Genomic DNA, 27,557 nt, shown 5'->3' on the forward strand with positions numbered 1-27,557 from the left:
ATTTAGTAATAGGCAGAACATTGTTAAAATTGCACTTACTTTTCTTCATTTCTTAATTTTGTTCAAGTTATTCACATTTTATTGTTAAAGGATAGTTTGTTAACATAAACATTTCCATAATTTAATGTTTTTTGCACTAAATCAAAGAGAAAAAAATTGGTGTTGTCATTATGTATACATTATATTATTTTTGAGTTTGATGGACTAACTTGCACTTTGCAAATTCCTCCCACGGGCCAGATTGGAACCTTTGGCGGGCCGGTTTTGGCCCCTGGGCTGCATGTGTGACACCTGTGGTCTATAGTAAAATGAAATAGCAGGTGATAATGACTCAACTCCTGAAAGTAACAGTTACTGTAAAAGCGAATAAAACACAGTCATTGAAACAAGGCTTTTATTAAAAAACGGAAAATTGACATATTCAAATTCAAAGAGAAAACCAAGAAAGAAGGAAAATCTTATCTCAATCATAAAAAAAACACAAGTTACAGACAATTTAGCAAGTCTGGCACAGGAAGACAAAAGTAGCCTAGTGGCTTTGCAAAATAACCAAATATCAAAACCTCTTTCCTCTTAACAAAAGTGTACAAAATGAGTTCTTGTATAAATAAGAAAACTGTTCACAAGCAGGAAAATAGACGAGCCCACTGGGTTTTCAGAATGTCAACAATTCACTCAGACTTGACTCATACATAGCTGAGAAATGGGAGGTGTGTTCCACATGTTCTTTGCAATATTAAAACATTCTCTACGTTTTCATAGTGTGATGTGCAGCTACTGAAACTACTATCAAAAAACAAACACGTGACAGTTCATCTGTGTGAACAAATTAAAATAAAAGGAGACATTTTGAAGAACAAAACTGGGCTACGTCTAAGCACCTGTTTGGAAATCCTGTTTTAGCAGCAAAACATTTTGAAGCTATGAAATAAGCCATCAAATCTACATAAGGATGGATAACAAGAGCCTTTTCAAATTTGTGTGGACTAAAGATAAGTGCAAGGAGATTTTAATCTTTCAAATACAGTGTACTGTTTACTAAGTCCACAACCATCAGTACACATTACAAGATACAAATTTGTTATGGAACATCATGATTTCATTGTATTACGTTATCATTTCTGCTGAAAAGTTTGTAAAAAATAAAATAAATAAACACTGCATTGTAACAAGTGGTCATTTCATAGTTCCAAAATCCTTTTTTTGTATTAAAAGTGATGGCTAATACATGGAATATCATTTCTCTGAACATATAAACAATATCCATGACATTTTCCTTCATGGTGCACTGAATCTGAAAAACCTGCAAGTCACTGTGTTATCTGGAAAGGAACAAAATGGTGCGAAAAGAAAGTGTGAGGAAAAAAATAAACTATTTACATGATTAGCTCTCGTGTCTGAAAACACTCATGTTTGAAACCATCGTGAAAACTGTGCTCTGTTTGTTCTGGGTGTTCATCATGAGTCAACTCACATGCACGCTAACACACCATTAGAATCCGATCACATGTAAACAAACACTTTATTTTACAAACCAGCTGAAATAGGTCGATTTGTGTAATTTTGGGGATACCTGTGAGATAGTTTAGCCAAAAATACTATCAAAACTACGAATATTTCCACAGTCGTCATTTATGGTGTGCATGTAAACACCCTTTATTGTGGTCTTTCTATTTCTGAATCAATCAGAAGCCAGTAACTTTTTTTTTTCCGGCTATAGATGACCACACAGAGCTGTTTTATCTTTAACTGAGAGCTTTACTATGGATGGCTACAACATCTTTGGTTGCAGAAATGAACAACAAGAAACACAGCAAAAATGACGTGAAAAAAAAAAGGACAAAACAGAGATAGAAACAGAACTGTCAAACGGTGCCCACTGTGAGCCTTGAGAAAGACATTATCACACTTTTAGCAAACATGAATGATTAAAGAGCAGGAAGAAAAGGCTCTTCATGACCCTACAGCTAACTTGACTGACATGAGCCTGTTGCCATTTCCGTAGTATTTACAACTTAGTGTCAATCCTATGAGATACCAGGCAGTTCATCCAGAGAAAAGACATTAAGGCTTAGCTAAAAAATAGTTTTTGCAGAATTTTGGATCACACACAAATTCATTCAGACTTGCTGTCTCACTAAAGGCTGTAAGAATCATCTTTAATGGCACTTCCATGGTCTAGTGAGCAGTCCGCTGTAAAACGAGCATTCTATTATCTACATATCTACAGTTTTTGATGTTTGTATAAATTAAAGTTCAACATATTTGGATGTACTGTACGTGGTGACGACTTCCACTCATGATGCTGACTAACAGACAGACGCACACACACCGGCCGCAGCCCTGATGCAGCATGGGTATGAGTCTTCTGGGTCAGCACTAAACAAAGTCAGTGTTTGGTTCCACTCTTCACTCTCAAAGGTTTTCAGGCCCGATACAATATTATCACGCGGTTTGGAACGGAAATTCAACAAGTCAAGAGAAAACAACACAAATCCCTACACATAGAAAAGCTAACATCTACTAACTAGGAAAAGCTATCGTTCTACAGCTAATATCTAATCTACTTCAAAGATAAATTCATCAAAAATAAGGCAAATTAGCTCAAAAGATTTCAAGTGACAGACAAAAGAAAAAAAAAACAACAGAAGACATTTAACTCTACAAACAAAAAACTAAAAAATCACTGACGGAGAATCAAATTCAGGTGACAACAGCAGCATTGATAAAAAAAAAAAGACTTACAGCTCCCTCTCTTTTCAAATTATTCTCAGGGATTTTGTTAGTCTTCTACTTGATTTCCCTCATCACTTTGCTAAACTACATTTTAATTTAGTAACTGCATTGCTCTTTGTACACATAATCTTTTAGTAATCGAACTGCTCAGATCTATAGCATGTTTACTTTTCACGTCATCCCAAATGGCAAAGGATGATTTTAATGATACCTGAAGGTTTGCCACAACAAAACCGCTTAAAACCACTTCTCATGGACACTGGTGTACTGTGGGGCTACAAAATACACATACAGGATGACTACGGATTTAGTTTTGTTTTCAATGATGCATAAATGACTTGAACTTAGAGTCAACCAGTCATCAAAACACTAAAGAACAATTCCTAAAAGCTCTTATAATTTTACAATTCCCAAAGAGGAATTAGAGCTCATTAAAGTGTGGGGTGAAGATCTTATTGTCTATTTTAATGTCTTTACAAACTAAAGTATTAAATAACATCTTTTCTATAAATGTGTTTCAATGATCTCTAAAAAAAAAAAAATCTAAAAAATAGAACTATAATTCAAATATAAATAGAAACAATTGATTGTCTTGTGTTCACTTATGAATGCATGGTTTAAAGTTTATAAACTTAATGTGACTAAACTATAAACAGTCAATGTCATAATCTGTGCGTGAATAGAAATCTCTGCAGCAGTTAACAGGAAGAAGTAGCTTTAAACGGTTTGCCTCCCGCGGTTCAACACGTCAGACCAGCAAAAGAGTTTTTTAAGTTTTAAATCTGTACAAATTGTTGCCACGCTGCTGCAAATAGAATGTCAAACAACAGACATCAGAAAATAAAAATAAAAGTTTGCATATTTTACAAAAAATAAAAGACACATTGTGTTTCAACTCTTTCTTGAATCACTCTGAAACATCCAGAATGCTCTTTTAAAAATAAGAATTTGTTATATTATGCACACAAAAATAATGCTCTGTGTCTTTTCCTCCTTTCTTACATTTTTTTCTTTGTTTTTGTAACTTCTTGTCATGTTCCTTTACTCAGTTATCAAAATAGCGTCTCTGAAGAAGATTCCCACCTTTGGTTGATCAACTCTTGAGGATGTGAGCAGGAAAGTCTGATAAAGTAAGTGTTGTCCTTTTTCTTAAAAAAAAAAAAAAAAGAAAAAAAAAAAAAGAAGTACAGACACACACACACGTACACACACACATACACACAAAACAAACAAACACACGCACACATGTTCCTTTTTCATCCATGTTCAAGTCCAGGTGCTTGGTGATGGTATGAGCACGGATCTCTTCCACCTGAATCCTGTTTGGTTAGATTCATCGCGTGCCCTCAGCCTCACCCTGCTGGGAGCTGAAAAACACACAACGCAACACTCACACACTGGAACTGCACGTTCACGCTGTTCACAGCTGTTCACAGCTGTTCACAGCTGTCATTCTGCTATAGACTGAAAAAAAGCATTTTTATTTTCAGCTTTAATTTTCAGAGCAACACTTCGATGACTGCGTTATTAACACTTTCTGGTGATGAGGTCTTATAATAACTATTACTAAAATTATGTCTAAAACGTATTTTTAATTTCAACAATTTATTGATCAATGATAACATTTCTTTGAGAGTTTAAAGAGTCTGCTACGGTTTTACATTGAGCAAATATGGAAGGCTTCAGATCACACAAATAAAAATGTGGAAAATATCTTGTAAAACTGTATTTATATGGCATCAACAATATAACCCTGTGTCTATGGGTTTTTATAAAACATCTCTCATTATAACAGGAAAAATCTATATTTAAAAAAACTCCAAATAGTCTATTATGGGTTTGTATTTTTCATACTGTTTATGCTAGAACAAAAACACATGAATCATGATTTAAAGACAGCATAAAATTATAAAATTCATCTAAATCTGAATATTGTGCTGCTTATTTACCAAAACAGACCATGTGTGAAAAAAACAACTTAACCCATTTGTAAAACCTTCAACAATTGTCATATTATACCATAGCGTTAATATTAGGGGTGTAACAGTGCAGACAAATGTTGGTTTGGTACGTTTTCGGTACAGGGGTCTTCGGTTCGATACATTTTCGATACATTTTTGGTATAGCGAAGGAGACCAATTTCATTAAAAAAACCTTTAAAAATAACCAATCCTCATGAAACAATGCCGGCACACTGCTCTTGTTTTGTTGACTTGTCTCTCTCCATTGACAAAACTGACAGTGAATCCGAAATGTTCCCAAATCAGAGACCTCAGAGAAGACGGAGGATCTTCCAACTCTGGCTTTGTACCTGGGACTCTGCTCTGAGCTGCCATGCTGGTTCATGTTCAGCTTGGGTATGGTGTACGGTGCATGGACCGCTTTGACGTCCATCCAGGATATCAAATATTGCACATGGGTTCCGCTTGCAGCCACCCTGCTCATACTGTGTGCGTTCCGCTTCAAGGTTTGTGTGGAAACTTAAGGCAAATGTTTGTGTTCTTCACACAGGCTATATGTATTCGTTTGGTACACCTCCATAACGTACTGAAGGCTCGGTACAAATGAGTGCACCATTACACCCCTAGTTAATATTATTGTATACATTACTTTGCATAGGAGTTCGTATACGCTGCACCACACTGTCCTACCTTAGCTTCACTTGGTGTGTTGATAAGAGTAGTTTGTGTGTTCTGCAGGAGTCTCCATGGCAACCTGTTGCTGTTGACCACCATTCTCCTAGAAATGCAAAGAGTACTTTATTGATATTAACATGATAAAAGCCTGTCAAAGAACACAATTATACACTGAAAAAAGGGCCACAGTTACGTCTTATTCCACGGATCGACTTGTCTATATTTTTTGCTATCATCAAAAAACTTGCTTCAATGTGTTTCTCTGCTCAGTTCCAAATGAAAGGACTTGAATTCAGAAACTAAAATAAAGACTAAAAGTGGAAATCTGTATACCTAAATCTAAAAACACTTCATATCCAACACTCTCCTCCTGCCACCCACTAAAATCCATCTATCGGATCCAAAGTCCTGCTGTACTACAGTATTTGCTCATGTTCATAACACTGCCTTTTTTTCTCAGTTACTTTATTGCTGATCCCGTCGGCTCCCACCACCACTGAGCTCGACCAGATGACTCGACTCCCCACAGACTGAGACGCCCTCCTGCAGAGCACTCAGCGGCGATCAGCTGCAGCACAGGCAGCTGCCTAATGCCTCTGCCTCCACATGTTGGGAACATTTTATGCACCTTTATTCAATTTATTCTGTATTGACTTAACTATGTGAGCACAAGAATTAAGAGAAATGTCAAACAGACTAGTGCACGCTGTAGGATTAACAGCACCCCAGAAAATATAAGCAAATGAATCTGAGGTTTACTTTAGGGTGGACTGTGAATTTAGCAACAGCAAAAAAAAAAATGCAATAAAGGAAATTTATAATTGAAAAAACAAACATTACTAACATCCATCAATCCAAAAATTCTAGGAATACCATGACTCCTTCTTGTTGCATTTTATATCTGATCTTGTACAAGCAAATATTGGACAAAACTAGCTGTTTTTACACCAACTCATTTAATAGAGCCTTTATTGAGCACACATTGTCAGAGTGGTGATATTTTCTATCTGACATAAAACATTATACATGCACACAAAGACAATTTTCTTAAATCAGAGCGTTTGACAGTACACATTCAAAAACATTCAATCTAACTTTAAATTCCTTAAAGGGGTTCTATTTAGTATGAATTTTCCAAAGGAGAAGGTCACATACCAGAAGACACTTTGAACTAACAAAACCACCAAAAAATCAACGTTATGTATCCATTCTGTATCACTGTGTTACTCACTGAATAAAGTGTAAAGCGCACTGTTTACAGATAACCTTATTATGGTATCATCAAGTTTTTCTTCTTCAGACAAACTTATTATCTTCATGTGCTGCATTAGCCAATAGTTTACATTACAGCTCTCTTAGCTTAGCTCAATTTTTAGACAGAAAACAGCCACAATAAATTCAAAACCACAAATCATCTCTGTTTTCTACACGGTTTGTGCTGTGAATATCTGGACTAAAGATCTGTTAGGAATAGGGTTGTAATGATGTCATGGTATTACGATTAATCTTGATTCTAAATGTCAAGGTTAATTATTCATCAAGGCTGCCAAAACTGCCTAGATTAAGAGTGGAACCAAAGACACAACAATATGTGCTTCCCGCACGTAATGAAAGCAACGTTACACAAACACTGTATTCAACATTCCACGAGTGAAAATGGCAGAGAAGGAACAAGCTGACCGTCATCTACTATCATCGCTACCGTCATCACTACCGTCATCACTACCGTCATCTACGCAGCTTCAGGCTACCATTGCGCAACCCATTTACAACAATCTGGCTGCATAGTTTTGGTAGAGTAAGGCCATTCTTCTCATACGAGCTGTCATACAAGCTTCAGGAGGGTTAACTTATGAATTGATGCAGTAAACACTCTCTGTTTGATCACAAGACAAACTGCATAAAATAGTCTGATGCACCTCTAGAGACTACAGCCAACATTCGAACAGGTAATTACAGTTCGAATTCAAACTTTTCACCTCATGCTCGAATGAATGTTTGAAGTTTGAAGAAGAATAAAAAGTGACAGCCCTAATAAATACTGTTGTGAAATGAATTTGTGCACAAAAATCGTAGTAATCATGAAACCGCAATTATTTCTCTTGACAATAATCGTAGCATCAAAGTCTGTAATTGTAACATCTCTAGTTTGGAATTGTCAAGTCAAACTTAGCAAACATAATAACTTCACTTAATAACTTTTTATCTTCATAAATCCCGTGTAGAAGTAACGCTTTCATCATCAAACTCCATTCTTTGCATTTAGAGCTGTGTGTCCAGTGGTGAAAACAACAAGATTGCTTGTAGCTTTTACCACTTTGTCACTTTCTTTGACTCTTAATGTTGTTTCTTAGTGGTTCTCATTCCATCTCATCACTTTCTGACACTTGGGTCAAAGGCCCTGTGATGTTAGTTTTCCAGACCAGTGACTCACTACTCCGTTTAGTGGTCACATAAATCCCTCAATCCGTCCAGTACAACTCTAATGATAATTTCAGGTCTTCTTTTAATATTTTAAAGTAGAAAAACAACATATAGGTCCTTTAACACCACCGCTCCTTAAAATGTGATTGAATGTGACCTTAAAACAGCATTGATTTTCGTGCACACAGATGCATTAATGTTTAATAAATAGAGTCCTGTATTAGCATTCACTGTGTGTGAAAGTCAAAATGTAAATTACTTAGGTTGAGGCGTTCATACCTCGACTGGGACACTGGAAGGAGGCACTGTGGTGTACTGGGGGATGTAGGTCCCCTGCATAGTTGTGTTGGCCGGAATATACTGCAGGGACAGCAAGAAGGGAAACAGAAATCTTACATAATTATAGATGCTTAGGGACCCATCTCCATCTGGGGAAAAAGATATACATTGCACGTGACTGATACTGACTGTGCCTGTGCTGCCCAGGGACAGGTGGCTTAGCTGCTGAGTGAGAGGTCCCATCATTGAGGTGGGCTGGATGGACATGGCATGTTCCATTGTGGGGGTAAGAACTGTACCCTGTGGATGCACAGAAACACACACACATTTGTTCAGTATTGGAGTTGCTTTTACACTGAAATCCATTAAATGGTTGCCATTTGAGGACGGCACTGTTTACGTATGCATTTGGAGAGACAGATGCATTTACACAGTCTCAGCATCTGGCCAGAACATGTCTTAAAACCACCACTCAGTGTAATTTGAGAAAGTGGAGTTCACTTTGAGTCAAATAACTATTGGTTGCATGCTGCTTTTTGGCTATCAAAAAGCTTTCTAATGTGTGACACAGCTGATCGACTATAAATAGGGAATGTGTGTGTGTGTGTGTGTGTGTGTGGTGGGGAGGACTCACAGCTGGCTGCATGAGGTATGACTGATGGTGCATCCAGGACGGGCTGTGTACCTGAAGATCCAAAAACACATCAGTATACTAATTTCATCTTTTAATATCATACTGCTCTCAGAGCCGTTACTATGGAACTCAACAGAGGACTCAAGAGGAAGCAAAACCCGAAGGCATCAGCTGAATCTGAAAACCCACACCAACAAAATAAACAGTCTGATTTTATTAGTATAAAACCAACTGGTATATGCAATGCATCAATGACAACATCAAAATAACCCTATTCATACTAATATTCAATAAAACAACAACTAAAAAAACTTATACTCTAGATGCTAATGATGTTGTCCCCTGAAACTGTTCAGATTAGTCTTATCCAGAAGAGATTTATTCTTGATATCTCTGCTTTAATATACAGATGGAAATAGAGAGAAACAGGAAATGTAAATACATGTAAGAAAGTCTAGATTTGGTCCTCGGCTGCTCCTCTTCCAGTAATTTCAAGATTATTTTGTGATGAAGATGCCCGCAAGATGTAAATTCTGTTTATCACTGTGCTTTAAGATTGATTATTGGTGATAATGACAGTAGTAACCATTGTTAATTATATGCCAAAGTCTGATGGCTCTGTCTCTTTAAGGCATTGGGTCTTATTCAGTTATAAAGCACTTACTGGTCTTTTTAATTCATATATGCATTGCTATCTTTTAATATGCGCACCCATAAAACCTGCTCAAATGATTTTATTATCTTAGACATACCACCTGTTTTCACCAATCTTGGAAAATTTAACTTCTAGCAACTCATTGTCTCACTATACACCTGCACTGGAACAGTATGCAAGGAAAAAAGTTTAAGATTGAATCATTTGTATCGCCATGGCAATTCGATGATTTAATTTCACCACATTTGACAAATAATTGCTCTAGTTCTACCGAGTTGAACTTATTTATACTGTATTTGGTTTCAGTTGTGTTATTGAATCTTTACATTACTTGTTTTGCTTTTAACACCACTGATGAAACCATGTTCTGAGTCTAATTTTCTAATGCTATCTGTTGAGTTTTCATTATTTTCTTACTTATATTAAAAACAGGTCCCACATTTCAATGTATGTATGCAGCTTGCAAAGAGAGTTATCTTCCTGGTATGTGCTGTTGTACATATTTCAGAGAGTGGTAGATTAGAGGCTAGCATGTTAAGCTCTAAACGGCAAGGAGGCTCTAAGAAGTGATGTTTACACCCTCAACAGTGTGTATGAAAAGACACACACGACTGTTTATTCACGCTAAAGTACTTGAATGACAGTACACATCTTTCTATCTATTAGATAGTATATGATTTTGAATGTGTTAATGTTCTCTGTACTTTTGGCTAGTTCTGGGTAGAATGGTAAATGTTTGCATATTAGGTGTGATATTAATGTAATTTTTAAAACATGCTGCAGTAAAATATCTTGAAATTGACCAGAGATCAGATCAGTCTTATATATCAAATACTGTAGAAATATGTGGGATATTGTTAAAATTTTAGCATCTAATTATTAAAAATGCAGTATTGAAAAAATGAGAAAATAAAGAAAGATGTAGACCTATGTATTTGAACAAGGAAAATAAGTACAAAAAACAAAAAAACAGTCCAACAACCTTTTCAGCCACTCAAGTACCGAAATTCTGTTTGTGAGGTACATTTAAATTCACTGTGAAGTGTCCTCCATTGCCTCATACTTGTACATTTCCGAGCCATACTGGCACCGGATTTAAGTATGTAACCCTGCTGCTGGATGAGATCCTGCCTGTTTGTCTGGAAACTCTCATAATGAGAACTCTGAGGGCTAGTGGCAACAAGAGCAGAGATCTGGAATGAATTTCCTAAGATGAATAGGTCTTAAATAATCAATCTTGATCAAATATATTCATTTATAAATAGAATCCAATATCCCACCTGGTAGGATGAGACAGGAGAATGCATGTAGGGTGAGATAGAAGTCTGGGCGATCATTCGGTTTGGACCCAAACTGTAGGGTGAGGAGTAGAAGCTGCTGAGAAGAAGAAGAGTAAAGTGTCAAGAAAACATGAAGACAGCAACACCATGTCCACAATGTCCAGTATGTTGAGAACTGCATAAACAACATTTCAGTGTTCCTACGATGCCCAGCAGAGGGCAGTGCAGATTTAATACTGATCTTATTTTCCTGTAGGGCTGGGATTGTTTTTAGTCAGTCCACGCATACCACTCACCCATTTTGTAAGGCTGTGGGGTCATACGCAAGCGTCATTCCTCCCTGGGAAAACAATACGTAGAATTCAAAACCAGTTAGGTAATGCAAACACCAGGGCAGCCTGTACTAAAACACTGAACAAACAGAAGGAAAAGGCCCAAAATGGACTAACTTTGAGCTCCTATAAGAAATATAGCTTTACTTTCATTTCAGTTAAAAGTGTCCATCTTACTGTCTCTGCGTCTCTGGCCCATGGCCTTCCATTCTGAAGGTACTTCCCCTGGTTCTGCCTCTTCTTCTGACCTCCGTCTGCAAACTTACACAATAAGGGCTCTGTGGGCACTATGAAAGCAATAGATCAAACAAGAGAGTGAATTCAGTGATCACAGTGGGGAACAAAAACACTGAGCTCTGGCACCACCAACAACAATATCAGGTTTCTATAATACAAAACAAACATTCCACGCACCAGGCACTCCTGGTGGAGTCTTGATGAATTTCCCATTGAAATGCTGAATTATAGCCTCACACTTCTCTGTGGACTCCATTCTGAAATAATAATAATAGAACATTTCAATACTGAGTCAAATGTAATCCTTCACGTGAGGTGCTGTGTAAATTGGGATTGTAAAAGCAGAACTAGACCACCATGTAGTGGCATATTGTTATCAGGGTGCAGTAGTCTGACCTGGCAAATCCCACACCACGGCTGGTCCCGTTGGCATCTCGGAGGATGCGTGTGGAAATGACCTGGCCAAAGGACTTGAGCATGCTCTCCAGCTCTTGCTCATCCATAGAAACTGGCAGGTTGGAGATGTACAAGTTGGTGGGGTCCTGCTCTTGTTGCTGCACATGAAATACAGAAAATCATCTGACACAAGAAAAGTTTTAGGGCAAGTGTTGTGATAGTTTTAACTTTTTTGTTATTTTTAGCACAGCATTTTCAATAATACTTTGTGCTGCATTTGCATTTGCAAATGGAAATTTTTTGTCACTTTCTTTTTCCCACAGCAGAAATTTCTGTGTAGGCAGCAGTCTTTCTACCAACACCTGTCATCAGTCATGGCAAATTAATGTATTCATCACATTAAATCAAAGGCTCAATACAGATTCTGTGTTTTAAAGCAGACCTTGACTAATAAACCAAAACCCTATGGAATTTGTCACGTCATGCTATGTACGGTATCGTCATTTGCATGACTAATGCTTCCTGTTTTTAAAATCCACGGACACAAAATTTTGCACATTTTCACACATTTTGAAAGAGTGCTGCCTAATTAAAAGGTGTCGATGGATGCAAATAAATTCAGAAAAGAAGACATTCAACAACATAATTTCACAAAGTGAAACCTTGTGTGACTGCAGAAGCAGACAGGAAGCCAGGCATGAAGTTAAAGAGTTCACAGAGCAACAGGAGCCTGGCAACCAGGAGAAAAGAGGTTGGACTAAAGAGAGGGGAAGGGAGTACAGACAGAGAGGGAAAAGGAAAGAGCAGAGGGAGGGTGGGAGAAAAGAGTTGCTTAAAAGTGCTGATATTTTGTACAGAAGGAGGAAACTGACAGGATAGGAAATGGTGGGAGTCTGAGTAATTTGGGTAATGAAAGAGAAGGATGACAGAAAAGAGCAAAAAAAATGAAGAGATGAGTGTCTGCTGATGAGCTGCTTCATCTCTTTCATCAAAAAATAGCTTTTCATCTCTTATTTTCCATTTTGTATTTTTCCTTAAGATGCTCATCACACAGGACTGAAAAACTATAAATACTGTTTTGGTGCATGATACAAACTCTCAGAAATGTTCAAGTGTTGATTAATTGAAGTAACATTTGGCCTGACCCCTGAATCAAATAGAAAGGACAGTCAGATACCTATATAGGCTGACAAATTAATTTAACCAAGTAGACAGTTGTGGCACAGTGAGAGGGTATTTATGATCAAGTGTGTCAACAACTATGTGTGTGATTGGCCTCTGTTCTCTGCAGTCAGCCACCTGGCGAGAAGATAACCCATTTTCTCTGATTGTCGTCACTCTGGGTGCGGTAATACAGCAATATGACCATTATGTAACACTGCAGGAGGTCAGAGGCCAGATAAAACAGCTGAAGCTCAAAGCTCTAAGATGAAAGCCAAAACAAAAGTCCTTTCTTCTTTTATTTTATTCACCCACCGACTCAGACAAAAACATCCAATTTCCCAACAAATATTCATCCTGTTGTAGATGAAAACCCTGTTGGACCCGGCCCAGGGACATATGAATGGGATTTGCTGAGGTGTCACAATGCATTTTTTGTGTCGGAGCTTAGGTGAGCCATGTCTGTTGAGGTGTGTCTCTGTGTATTTGGTGGATTTTCCTGCTTGTGTGCCGTGCATGTGAGCTGACGTCTGAGTTTGAAAAGGGAGGTGTTCAGAAAAAAAGCTTTCTATTTTTAACTCTGCCATTGTTCCCGTGCCCCTACGCATGCGGCTCCTCTGGGCCTGCAGCCGGGAGACTGGGGTGGCCCGTTCAGGGACCGTACATACTCTGAGGACCGTGAGCACAAGGTGTGGCTCATTTTTGTTTGTGAATAACACTTGATTGCAGCCATGGTGAAGGTGCAAACAAGTGAAACTGCACTGCAGAGTGTGATGGAGCTGAATTTAGGCTTTATCCAGTTATTTTCTGACCTGAAGTGACCCAGTGACTCTGTGCCATCTGTGTATATTTAGGTTTTTATAGCAGTTATCAACACCTCTGATGGAGCACATGTTGGGTGGATGAGTCAAGTTGTGGTATCCAGTTGCACTTGTGGGTATTGAGATACACAGAATTGTGTGGCACTCTTACAGAGAAGGAGCTTAGACTCAGAGTTTAGTTGCACTGGACTGGTTCAGGTCAGCTGGCAGCATGGATCTGTTACAGTTTTGCAGGGTTAGGCTGAGGGAGACCCTGGTGTTACATTGCAGTTGGTCTGTTTGGGTGCAGGACAGGGGGAGGGCCACAGACACTGGGGTGGAGTGTATTAAGTGCTGGTGTCAGCCCCAGGCCTGGGCCCAGACGATGGACAATGCCAGCCCATTGTGCCTGTCCCATTGACAGTGGGTGTAGTGGCACCCTCCCCTTGGTTCCCTCAATGGGGAGCCTGAGAGCCAGAGGGATCAGCTTAATGGGCCGACAAGAGTTGCTTTGACTGCAGACACTTGGACAAAGAGCTCAGTACAAGCGCTACAACAGCAGCAGGTTAGAGATGTACACAAGCAGAGAAATGAGGGTGTGAGGGCACAGGAGAGTGAAGGTAATAAGAACGATGATGACGTAAGGGGTGGCAAAATGAGCAATGAAACAAAACGACAAAAACAGTGCTTCAAAAAGCCACATTCCCGCTCATAACATGTTCATCTACACCAGGCATGGATTCACCCAATGAAGGATAGAAGTGCACACGTCTCCCTATGAAGTTTATCTTGCACTCTTGCCAACAGGACATTTCTACCAGTCATGTGACAGTTTACCTTTACCATGACAGAGAGGACAAGTATGCATAGAGAGGGACTGACTTTGGGTGGTCAAAGTTTAGCAGAGGCTTTTGAAATCAATACACTTTGGAGAAAAGCCAGACAAAAGAGGATGAGTCAAAAGGGACAGGGAATTGGCAATTTTTGTGGGAAAAGGATTTGTACAGCACAAGAAGCTGATGGGGAGTCGGTTAAGTCTTACTTTGGCCATCTGAGCCTGGACCCCACTGGACTTCAGAGCTGTAACAGCTTTCTGTGCTGCTGCTGGACTATCAAAGTCAACAAAGCCGTATCCTGAAAATATACACATAAATGAATGAACAAATCTTTAATAAAACAATCCATCTTGACTCCTGTTCATTTAATAACAATGGATTAAACCACTCACCTTTACATTTGTTGGTGGTTTTGTCTAAGATGGCCTTGGTTGACACAATTTTGCCATACCTTCGAAGAAAGACATAAATACAGAAAACTGGATCAATGACAGATAAGACGTCTCTGGGGCTTCACAGAAATCTGCTCCTACCACATGCATACCAATCCTGCCACACTTCCTCGGGCTGCATGACTACATGTGTAAACATGACTTACATACTCGTTTGTGCAATTAACTGTGTGTGTGTTTTTTATGCAATGTTAAGTGTCACAGAAAACTTTGTCTGTCTCCACCCTTCTGGCTTTGTCTGCTGGTGGAGGCTGCTGTACAGTAACTTTGTTCCCTGGTGTTGTTTTCGACAGACAGGAGACAGCACCCCAGGGCCAAAAACAATTTGTTCCAGGCCCGTCTTTACTACAGACACACATTCATAATAGCACAAAAACACATACCTCTCTGCTAAATACAGATCTGCTCTTGAGTATTTTTGGCTCAAATGAAGCTTTATAGTGTTGTCACCAGCAGTGTCTGACTAACAAAAATAATAACTTTGCAGAGAACATGCTGTTTGCGTCATCCTTGCACATGAAATGTCACAAACCGCATGAAACATAAGCAAAGTGTCTTGACTTCTTTTTTTGGCCCAGAGTCATCAGTGGAAAAATATGACCATGGCCAATCAGAGACATGATAAATAGAAGAATGAATGAATGCATTAATGAAGAATCATTACATTTAGTTGGATAAAATCCTCTTTAAAGCAGTTCATGTTATGTAAGACAGTGCAATGTTATATGACAGTGCATTAGCTCTGCAGTATAAAAGGCCTGCCCTTGTCTGGTGAATTTAGCCAATGAGGGAGGCTGGTGTTCCTCTGTTTGGGCGACATGGCGTCTGGGCGGAATGTACACTGTAACCTGATGCTTCACCCCTCCGGTTTGCCTTCCTTCCCACTACGTCCCTCTCCCCCTTTCTGTTTTTCCACCCTCGCATTGCAGAGCACTGCTGGGTCCTACACTCCTGCCTCGTTCCAGTGGACATTTGCCCAGATGACTCACATCTGACTACACACTCACAGCACAGACCTGTTTTGTTACTGACACCAGTCTTAAATATTTAATACTAAATTCTGGTTGCCATATCTTTTCTTAGGTTTCAAGCATGTATGTATATTTCACATGTCATTTGTAAAATAGCTGTTGATTTTCATGCGAACAAGGTTTATATCTACATTTAAGCTTTGTTAAAAGTAATATAATGAGCCAATAATTGTATTAACAAGTTGGAAGTGACATAAAAATTCAGCTTTTTTTTTAGGTTGCTAAAACACACATGCAGCGCTGATCTTGATGTTTGTGAATTTTAATAATAGACATAATGGATTACTGACGTGACAAGTTGATAAATAATAAAACACTTCCTCATTATCAACATGTATAATTAATCACCCACAGAATATGTTTATAACCTCCCATTATAATCGAACCGCTGTAAAGCAGTTATTATGTGTACCCCCAGATAAATGACAAATTATAGGAAAAAGCAGCATCATGTCTCAGAGTAGCATTGGACCACCAAATTTGGGAACTCTTTATCACGGGATAAATGCCATTTTTCCTATAACATATTCCCTCATTTTTGTTTCGATAACAGAGGGAAGAGCTGCCTAAGATACAGTGCCTGTCCAACAAAACTCCCATCAGCGTTTGGCCTGTGAAGGTCAAATGATAAAGGTCATAGGATACAATTCGCATCATTTTCATCAAACCAACAAGTAACTGTAGTGTGATACTGATAGGAGCACTGTGATCCAGGAAGAGACCACTCCCATCAGGGTTTCACTTTGTCACCTGTCTGTACAAGAGCAATATTATTTAAAGGGGTCATATTTTGCTAAACCCACTTTTATTAGTCTTTGGTACATTTATTTGTGTATTTGGAGCCTAATAGTTCATAAAGTTTGAATTTGAACCCTCCAGGTGCTGCAAAGCTATCTTTATATTCATTTTGTCAAAAGTCAAGTGGATTTCTACAACCCATTTTAATTCCTGCTTAATTTGTTATGTCTATAACTAGTGACGTCACGACATTTGCACATACAGGGTGGGGAAGCAAAATTTACAATATTTTGAGGCAGGGATTGAAAGACAGTGTATGATCAATTAGTTTATTGAAAGTCATGAGAATTTATTTGCCACAAGAAAATTTACATAATAGAAAATGTTTTTATTCTATGTGTCCTCCTTCTTTCTCAATAACTGCCTTCACACACTTCCTGAAACTTGCGCAAGTGTTCCTCCAATATTCGGGTGACAACTTCTCCCATTCTTCTTTAATAGTATCTTCCAGACTTTCTCCTAATAGTTTTGCTCAAAGTCATTCTCTTCTTTACATTATAAACAGTCTTTATGGACACTCCAACTATTTTTTAAATCTCCTTTGGTGTGACGAGTGCATTCAGGAAATCACACACTCTTTGACGTTTCCTTTCCTGATTACTCATATGGACAAAAGTTTCTGAAAAGGTATGGATAATAGTGTTAGGTATGATTATGACATCAATATATGTTTGGTTTCAAAACAATTAACATAGTGCCTGCTGAGAAAAAACAACTAAATGTTCATTGTAAATTTTGCTTCCCCATCCTGTATAAGGTCAAGATTTCTGACGAACATTTCTCTGTGTACACCATAATTGCTTGTCAGCAGCAGCAGTTGTAGTCCATGCTGAAAATATGTCCAAACCCTGAGCCGATTACCAAAAATGTTCAATTGTTGGTTGTATTAAGGAACACAAGTGTCTGAATGGGACAGAGCAGCATGGTCAACAACCTGGAGGGGGTGGGGCCTGAGGTGGTTCATGTGCATTTAAAGGGCCAGCGCTCAAAACGACCTTTCTGGTGTCATTACTCAGAAATAGGGTTGGACCTGTAGAGTTTAATTAATGAAGAATTCAGACCCAAGCATAGCATTTACAGTTTATGTAGACCACAGGGAAATGTTTTAAAATGCATAATTCCATTTAAAAAAGCTATATATCACTCCTTTAACATATTATTTAACCTTAAGTCAGTAAATCCTATTCTAAGATTTCTTGTGCTTGACATAAACAAAGATTGGTGCTGTCGGTGTTAACTGTTGTACATACTCTAAAAGGATCAGAGGGGCTGCACATAAAACAAAACAAATTTACTGAATAGATGGATGAAATATTTCAACAGTAGTTCATCTTAAAGCTGCGTATGACTTCATCGCCAATTTTTCATCAAATCTGTAAAACCTGAGTCATAGCCTTAGTATCACAAATCCATAAATCTTTCCATAATTTCTCACCTGAATCTCTTCACTCACGGTGAACAATTTCGAAGTGTACTCCATCATATACGGGAAGCAGCATTATGGCTGCAGCGGCAACAAACATGGAAACAGCTTTATTGCCTCTTCCTACTGCAGCTGCGTGGAGCTCCACTTTCCACAATGCATGTCGTGACAAATTTCCGAAAATATCCGACTGACCTACCGGCTCTGTTTATAAACGAATAGATTGTTTACGATGGAGTACACTTCAAAATTGTTCACCGTGAGGGAAGAGATTCAGGTGAGTAATCATGGAAAGACTTACGGCTTGGCTATGACGTGGGTGTTACAGATTTGGTGAAAAATTGGTGACGAAAGTCATACGCTGCTTTAAGCTATTTCATATATTAGCTTCAACTGGTTAAAGCAACTCTAATGGTTCCATTTTCACTCATTAGGCCCCAGAGTAAAGAAGTTTGGTTATGCTTACTATATCATGTCATTAAATTATGTACCCTCACTGATTTATTTTTAACAACTTACATTGTTCAGATTAGAGGCAACATTCCTTCGTGGTTCAAGGTTTCATTTAGCGTTGTACTGAAGCAACCTGAGTTAATCTTTAAAAACAACAAATGTTGGCATGAGCCCAATTTAGGATTAGTATATGCCAGAATATTTCACCGGATTAATTTAAAACACACAGTAACATGGTTTAATGGAACATAATAAAGCCATAAACATCCTAAGACTGAATAAAAACACTATAAGGCTAAAATAACAATAATTCACAACCTTTGATTTTACACTGCTGCCTTCTTAATAACAACTAAAGCCACATAAGCAATTATTGATCGGTTTGACTTTTTACAGCCATGACAGAGAAAAACAAAAGCCATGTTTCTTGTTTTCCCTGACAGAGACGCCAGGCGGGTTCAAAGGTCCGAAGGTACTGACTGAGTGACCTTCCGCTTACCTCAGCCCCTCTGCTGCACAACAGCAGTCCGCAACACTGTGGGGGCCACGGGGACTTAAAAGACAGCTTTGACCCATATACAGGCGTCTGACATTCTTTCCCAGCAGGCCATGCTACTCTTTTCCCACTCATTTAAGTTTCCTCTTCAAGGGTAGTCCTCCTACCCTCCCCTTGAACCTCCATCCCCTCGCCTCATCTCTACAATGACTTCTCTGTCAGTTTCCTGCTTTTACTCTCCAGTCCCTGTGTTTCACATTCCAGCCACAGCATTCAGATTGTTCAGGCGTTGCTGATGTACAGTACGTGTGCATCCAAACTCTGATAATAACATTTTTAGATACAGTTTGTCCTCTGCGGTCTTTGTGTTACTGAGGACGTGGGTTTGTATTTTATGTCATGGTAAATGGATATAAAGGAGGCAACCTGTAAATGACCCATGGAAATGACAGATACTTGGCTCAATATTTGTTTGCAAATCAGTGTGTGACATAAAAGGACAGAACTGACCTGTAGCAGCCAAAACCAGTTTGGGTGCTTTATTACTGGATTTTATTTGTGCCTGTTTGTGAGGCTTACATACAATGAAGGCTGTTTAGTGTTTGTCTAGTGCTGTAGCTAATCTAAGTTCACCGCTGCTGAGCCAGTTAAGCCTCACAAAAATTGGAAGGTTAGATCAGGACATGAGGAGGCAACTTGCTGTACCCTTCTCTGGCCCCTTCACTCCTTCTTTACCCCCGTCTCGTCTTTTTCCTGACTCTGAGCCTCTACCATTTCACTGTACTTTTTTTGTACAGATTTAATCAAGCTGACTTCTGTTGTGGCAGCCCGGACTCTTTATTCACAAAACTAGTCCCTCCTTCTGCCTTAAGCTGCTCCCTTTTCCGAGCATTAAATTATGGCCTTAAAAATATAATTTCATATGTCCAGCAGATGAAGAGAATTGCACCAGACAACACAGATCTTATCTTCTCATGAGACTTTACTACACTGTTTCTTTCTTTCTTTTTGTGAGTCAACATTAACTGGAACATCTATCAGAAAAAGTCAGAAAGAATAATGTCTGTGTTATTCCCATAGTGGTTACATAATAAACAGGTACTTAGTGACAAAACAACAAGGATAAATCTTAGGGTGGTCCAAAAAAATTTTTTTTTAAGATTCTCTGGATTAGAACCCTGCATTTGGTTCCATATCTGGCCAAATTACTTCGGTCTAAATTTTATGCAAATTAATTAATATTTAGAGGTTGCACAAGACACGTGAAGATTGCTCTGTATACTATAACATAACCAACCAAATGAATTAGGCATATTAGAATAATTTGTAATTTTATTCTCAAAATCAAACTGCAACTTGCATAAAAATGTTACTTAGAAAGTCCAACAACCACTGTTTATTGAAATTACAAAAAATGTTCCTGTGTTCTTTGACAACTTGGAGCGAGTACTGTTTCTGATCTTCATTTTTTGTTCGGCTACAGTTGAAGTCTAGAATAAGCTTCACCCCTCTTTCAGCAACATCACTGACAACTTTTCTGGAATGCACAATTTTAGCAGCCTTCTGAAAGTCTTCATCATCAGCCCAGTCTTCTGGAGGAATTCTGAAGAATATTTGTGGCAGATCCAAAGTATCAAAGAAACGCATCGTGCTGGTGGTGACAAAATCACTGATCTGCTTCCCTTCATAATCTGCTTGATTAAGGGCATCACAGTGCTTTAGTGGAACCTCTGAACTTTCATTTTCCATAATGTTGTGAACCATCAGCTGCTTCTGTTCTTGTGTCACACTGGAGTCCAAGAATGCCAGGCCAACCAATTCTTCACTCAAGTACCAAAGATGTCGGCCGAAAGCTGTTAAGGCTGCTTTCTTGACAACTGAATTTTCATATTGTTAATAGTACTGCTGCTTCTCTTAGCAGGTCAGCTCAGCGATGCTGAAAATGCAAAATTAGTCAATTTCCAGGAAACTTCCAGCAGCTTGTGCAACTTCTAAAACATCTCCTTTTTCTTCCAAATTTTTTCCGAAATCATCTTTTGAATGCCAAAACCTAATGCAGGGTTCTAATTGAGGTTATCTGAAACTTTATTTTTTACCATGATTGTTGGATAAATCTATATAAACCTGTCACTATCACACTTTTGTTTACAACTAACTGTTACACAATTATTACAAGATTTAATTGTCTTATTGTGTTGGGTTTATATCACCAGTACTGTATAAACCTAATAATATACATTTATTTACACATACAGAAAACCCAATGAACAAGAAGAACTAATTTTTGGCTTTGAACAACGCAACACAGCAATCCATTACTGTCGCCTTTTTAAACGCCTTTATGAATAAACCTCACACAAGGCAGATTTGTCATGAATAACTGAATTAGACATACACCAGTAGAAGTTAGCCTTCTAGCCTCAGGATGAAGGGGCTTAGTGAGATGACACTAGCAATGACAACAGCATCAGTCAATTCCCAAACAGTAGAAAATGATACGAAAAGTGACAAAATATGGCAAATTTAATGGAGTCATGTGGTGTTTTTTAAAAGGTGAATGGACATAGTTATAGTAATTCTGTAAAATAATCAGTTTGGTGAAATTTTTGAGCCATTTTTGACCATCAGATGGCAAAAAAAAAACAAGCTGAGGACATGGACATGGCTGGTGAGATGTATCCACCTTCTTCTATTAACTGTCCAATTTCAATGTGTGCTGCTTAGAAAAGACAAAAGTATCATGATAGTCATAGGTTCATCCAAATGAGATAAAAGTTCACTCACGGTTGGCAGAGTTTGACCAGATCTTGGTCTGTGGTCCCCGGATGGAGGCCGCGAATATACAGGTTCGTTTTACTCAGCTGTTCCCCTCCCCCGCCGCTGCTGTTGCTGCTACTGTTGGTGTTGGGACTGGGGGGCGCCATCTGGTGGCCGGAGGACACATAGGACTGCTGCGATAAAGAAAGAAAAACACGTAAAATTAGGTTTCTTTCTAATCTATAAACACCAAACATGCAGAATATCACTGCCAGAATACTTGGTGATGTGAAGTACATGGTTTTATCAGTAAATCTTAGGCATCTACTGTGATGTTAGTTGTCATTTTAATGTGAGAAACTGAAAGGTGTGTTTAGAGATGTTGAGAGATGGAAAGTAATCCTGCATGAGACAGATGATTATGTGGGAGCTGCGAAAAATGATATCATACAGCCCTCATGTCAACACACACCAATACTGCTTTCTGAGGGGAATGTGGGGCCTCTTGGCTGCCTCCTCCATAAAGGGAAAGGGGCCTCTCATGCCTTTTTCATGTTGAGATACTTCAATTTTACTTTTGGAAACCACAAAAAATGGTGGGGTACATTAGAACATAAGAATGAAGACCAACATTTTGTTAGTCTTATGGTGGGTGGTTAATAACAGAGCATCCGTCAACATTGACCTTATTATGTCACTTTACTTCTAGCGACACAAGAAAGTATTCCTCTGAAAATCACCATCATCTGCTCCAGCTTGTATTTCTCTCTGTCATATACTTGTAGAAGCCTCGTTCCTCCTTATATTTTATGTCCGACTGCATCTTAGGGTTAACACTTGACAAAATCCTGAACGGCAGGAGGCAAAAATATGGGTTCCATTAAGTCCACACATGACATACAAGGTCGCGCTGTCAAAACAAAGCAAGAGATGAATAACAACTAGTAATTAATTATTAGATGACACTATACTGTAAGATTTTCATGTGGTTTGCATCTGTAATAGCCTAATGTTTACCTGCTGTTACACATGACAACGTTTCCACCACAACTGAATCTCCAACTTTATTCACGTATTTATTTTAATTCAGTGTTTTGTTTAATCCATCTGTGGGGATTAGTGCCAGTGAATTCTAGTTGTAAAGTACTGTTGTCAACTAGTCAATGACTCAACACTAGGAAAAAGAAAGTCTATTGCACAACAACCAGTACATCATCCCGCTATGGGATTTTGGCTGTCCTTAGAGAAATCAAACAAAGGATTGCATAACCACAGCAGGCAATATATTTTATTGGGATACATGTGGTTTCATTATCGCTTTCCTTGACAAGAACTCAAAAACAAAAGACGATTTCTCTTTCCAGGAATAGATCCACTGGCTGTTTTTCAAGTTAGACACCAGTAATAAATAGCAACACTTAAAAGACTCATCAGAACTACTAAATGAGTGACAGAAAACAACTTTGATCATGTGCGTTTAACTGCCAAAGGTTTTAATTTAGGTTGCATATGAAAGAATATGCTTTGTAGCTGAACTCTGCCTCTCAGCAGGGCGCTGTTAAGCCGAAGTGTCTCATTTGTGAGACCGATTGGACAATGGCAAAGGACGGACGACGGGTTAATTTCAGCACAAAAGAAAAGGTCACTGATCAGACTAGTGGTGTTTAGGAAAAACCCACCAGGAACACATGCTCACACCAGGACCACCAGCAACATCAACCAATCCCCCTAATTAGAGGCCATCCATAAGGCACAGTGCTTCCCTCAGACAGCCTCTGACCTCTTTTTTTGCCAGCGGCATGGCAGCTGCTTCACCCAACAGGCTTCTTTCTCTGAGGATAATCCCGTCTTCCTCTGCTGTCGAAGAAACCAGAAAAATTTCCATGTGTTCGCTCCCACTGGATTATATGAGGACACGCCAAAGTCAAAGAAAAACAAAGAGGAGAGTCTGAGCGCTGTTTAATTTCATCACCTGAATATTTACGCATGTCCATGTAAATACACTCCACAATAAACACAGATGTGGACAACAAATTAAAGACATTTTCAGGTGGACTGCAGAGTAGTGAGGTATAAAATAAAGCACCATTCAGTCAAAGGAGGGTTTGCTCCTTTTGGTCTATCCTGTCTTTTCTCAGTTTATCTGTCATGTGTCAGGTTAGTAATATGTGTTGAATGTGTTCTAGAGGCAGCTAATTTGTGAATGAAAGAAACGGACAGCAGAGACCTATAATCTCATTCACACAGTCTTCAGAACAGTGCCAAGTCCAAGACAAGCTCAAGACTGCACCAAGAACACATCGCTGTAAAAACTCCCTTTAACTCATTATGATGATAGTTAACTAAACTGCAATATATTTTCAGATTGCAATAATCATATTCCTAAAATACATTTTCTCTTTAGGATCTAAGATGTATTTTTTACTTTGTCAACCAAAACAGTTCCAATGCGTTGTTGTTTTCCTTAATGTTAGGTGCGTATATTTTGATGTGAAAAAGCATTTCATCATTTAATTATGGTTCGGACCAAATAATGATCTTTTATTATTTGTCTTTGTTTTCAAACTACTCATGAAATCAGAGTATCAGTCTGTTTTTGTCTTGATACATCTTATAGATCCTTTGCCTATCACTTTGTCTTTTATGTTGCTGCCATCTTGTTTGACTTTCTACATAGTTTCCATTTCATTGTGCTAATTACGAATGATTTAAAACCCCAACCAACCAGCTTTCGTTAGAACCAAAAATCAGTTCTTTAACTTCACAGATATAATGATGGCTTTCTTCATGATAATTATCGATATCAACATTCTTATCGTCATCACATTTGTAAAAACGTTGTCAGTCCTACAAGCATACACATGTGCACTATTATAGTATGGCATGCTTCACAACTAGCATTTATTCAGTAATTCATCCTTTCTCTGTAACCACTTAATACTCTGAACTTTCATGGAGACGCTGGAGTTTATCAGGCAAAGGTAGGATCCACCCTGGACCTGTCGGCAGTTCATCACAGGACTGACATTTACAGATGAAAAACCATTCACTCTCACATTCACACCTATGGGCAATTTAGATTGACCAGTTAACCTATGAGTACATGTCTTTAGATGGTGGGAGGAACCTGGAGAACACAAGCAGAACATGTCAAGTCAAACCCAGGACCTTCTTGCTGTTTGACTGTGCAAACCATTGCACCATTGTGCCACCCAAACTAACAATTACTTTAGCCAAAAATGCCAATGAAAACAAAAATATAACTAAAAATACTAATCTGGTGTTTTGCTCCTGTTCAACAGGTGGGTAGATTATTTATTCAAAGTGTATGGATGAGGTAGACATGCTTTAAGTAGTAGTATTAGTAGTAGGGAATAGGGATGTAACAATTACTGGTATAACGATAAACCACAGTAAAATTCCTGACAGTTAGTATTACTGTTTAAATTCTAATTATCATGATAACCGTGTTTGATTACCGCACTTTGAAAATTAATGGTAGTGCTCATTTCCTGGAGAAGCAGCAGCACTCCAGGTGCTACCTATCTATCGCTGAAAAAGAAACTCAAACAACTCAAACTTGATATGGAAAATGGTCAAACAGTGGTGCCATCTTTAATGCACATTTGTATATTTGATTGTTTACATGTTAATATTTTAATGTTTCTGCCAACAGAAAGTACATTGTGGCTATTATTCAATTTTATTTATTTATTTATTTTTCAAAATACAACTTGGTTAAATTATTTCAGCATGTGTATAAGTACTTTTTGAACATTTTGAGCACAATTTCAATAGTATCGCGATAATAATGATAATCATGATAATTTTGGTCACAATAACTGTGATATGAAATTTTCGTATTGTTACATCCCTAGTAGGGAATGATCTAAAAGGTGGTGTATTCAATGAAATAGTGGAGCTAAAATTATTTTAATATTTAAGTGGATAGTTTCTGGTTATAATACAGGAACGCCTTATGTGGATATCCAATAAAACGTAAGTTTTTACAAAATAGCAAAATTTTAACAGAGTACAATAATTACTAATGGGTAACTAATGTGATTTTTGTTTTTTGTTCAATAGCTGATGTTGCTTACTTAGCTAGTAAGGCAAGTGATTGATAATATAGTATAATGCTGATATCATGTTTTTATTTTACATCTGATAAAATACAACAATTAAAATAAAATAAGAACAACTGCTGAACTTACAGGAACATTTATTTGGACTATTTTCTGTTTTTGCTTTTGTGAGTCTATTCTGTGCTCTGTCTGCAGTGTGCTTAAATATTATTAAAATAATTGTATGGGCACGAACATAGTTCTGCAGATGTGTCTATGTTTACTGATTAAGTCACGAAATAATCAGCAGCCAGTTGTCTCAAAATGTAAAATATGAATATAACAAATGATGTGTTATGTTCTATATAACCTGGTTATACTTGTCTATGTACAAAGGAAATATACTCCCGAAAATACATTATCTATTAGACCAACTTATAGAAAGATCAGTATATAAATCATTGTCATCATTTCCATCTCATGAAACTCTTGTATTCATTTTGTGCTTCTATTAGCTTTTTCAAAAGGTGTCATTTCCTGTTATGTGCTCTGTAATGTCACATTTATCAGTTTTAGAGTTAACATGGGATCATTGACGTCTGTGATTCTTTACTTCTGATGCAAATTTCAACACTATAGTTCCCTTTGACTTTTGATTTGCTCAAAATTTCAACAAGTATTTTTTTTATTAACTAAAAATACAAATTAAGTGCACTACTATAAATACAACTATATCCTCCCATCAGTAATCTTACATAAACACTCTGAAGTTAGCAGGAAATTAACACTGGGTTCATTGCAAATTTTAATTCCTCAAAACATTTTATGTCTGTTGACATATAATTTAACTGCTCATCAAATCCACAGGTGACGCCTTTTTCATACGAGCGCTTCAATGGGCTAAGACTAGCTACTGTATCTGTCTGCTTAGAGTGTTTACGTAGATGCCCACGCCTTATTTAGAGTCCTACTTCCTCTCTCTCTCACACTTCACCTCTGTTTTTATCTGTGTTTCTCCCTGTGGGGCCTCTCCAGTTGACCCCTGTTTGACCCATAGAATTCCATGGATTTCCTGGCCGTTGGGGGTCTACCCGCCTTCCCATGTACTGGCTGGCTTCTCCCTACTGGGGCGCTTGTATTCTCCTCGGGCAGGAAAGAGTCATAACTGTCTGAGCAGCTGACCGACTTCCATGCTAATGCACTGATTTATAGCTGGGCTGATAAGGACGCGCTGTGAGCTTGTATTGAGTTACTCTGCTGAGATGCCACTTTGCACAAACTACACTTTCATGCAACAAAAATGGGTCATTTGATCAGAAATGTGCAATTTCCTCAACAGATGTAATAATAAGTAATACAGTCTGTTAGTGTGGTTTGACATGTATGTTATTGCACTGGAAGAACTGGTATAATTGACCATAAATAATGGAGTTCTCATTTCACATTGACCAGAACATCGCTGAAACAACAGTTGTAATGCTGCAAAAGGCATAAAAATAACATGACACTATAAGACTGGTGTGTAGTGTCTTGAGGGCACCCGTACTAAATGTACACACACTTACTTAGTTACAACTTTGTATCTATGGCTCATATTTCTATACAAGAGACCATTCCTATGTTAGACTGAGCTCCAACAGTAGACTACTGCCCCATCTGCACTATTGTGGACATTTT

At 38.2% G+C, this 27,557-nt stretch overlaps 1 protein-coding gene across 3 annotated transcripts in view; it reads right to left on the reverse strand.

Moving 5' to 3' along the window:
* Window positions 1-380: 380 nt before the first annotated feature.
* LOC115420135 (RNA-binding motif, single-stranded-interacting protein 2-like) overlaps window positions 381-27,557 on the reverse strand; it is a 40,491-nt gene continuing 13,314 nt past the window's right edge. The window contains exons 2-14 of one of the 3 annotated variants that reach the window (XM_030135373.1): window positions 21,844-22,007; window positions 14,799-14,857; window positions 14,613-14,704; window positions 11,610-11,767; window positions 11,391-11,470; window positions 11,154-11,263; window positions 10,941-10,984; window positions 10,645-10,741; window positions 8,710-8,760; window positions 8,265-8,375; window positions 8,076-8,156; window positions 5,388-5,475; window positions 381-4,103 (exon numbers count right to left, since the gene is read on the reverse strand). In XM_030135373.1, the coding sequence (XP_029991233.1) occupies window positions 5,395-5,475; window positions 8,076-8,156; window positions 8,265-8,375; window positions 8,710-8,760; window positions 10,645-10,741; window positions 10,941-10,984; window positions 11,154-11,263; window positions 11,391-11,470; window positions 11,610-11,767; window positions 14,613-14,704; window positions 14,799-14,857; window positions 21,844-22,007 (1,128 nt within the window). In that variant the 3' untranslated portion in view covers window positions 381-4,103; window positions 5,388-5,394. Of the gene's footprint in view, window positions 4,104-5,387; window positions 5,476-8,075; window positions 8,157-8,264; window positions 8,376-8,709; window positions 8,761-10,644; window positions 10,742-10,940; window positions 10,985-11,153; window positions 11,264-11,390; window positions 11,471-11,609; window positions 11,768-14,612; window positions 14,705-14,798; window positions 14,858-21,843; window positions 22,011-27,557 lie in introns of all 3 variants that reach the window. The other 2 variants (XM_030135372.1, XM_030135371.1) reach the window with 2 other exon arrangements.

Source organism: Sphaeramia orbicularis, chromosome 5, assembly GCF_902148855.1.
Source record: "Sphaeramia orbicularis chromosome 5, fSphaOr1.1, whole genome shotgun sequence".
In the NCBI taxonomy this organism is placed as follows: Eukaryota; Metazoa; Chordata; class Actinopteri; order Kurtiformes; family Apogonidae; genus Sphaeramia; species Sphaeramia orbicularis.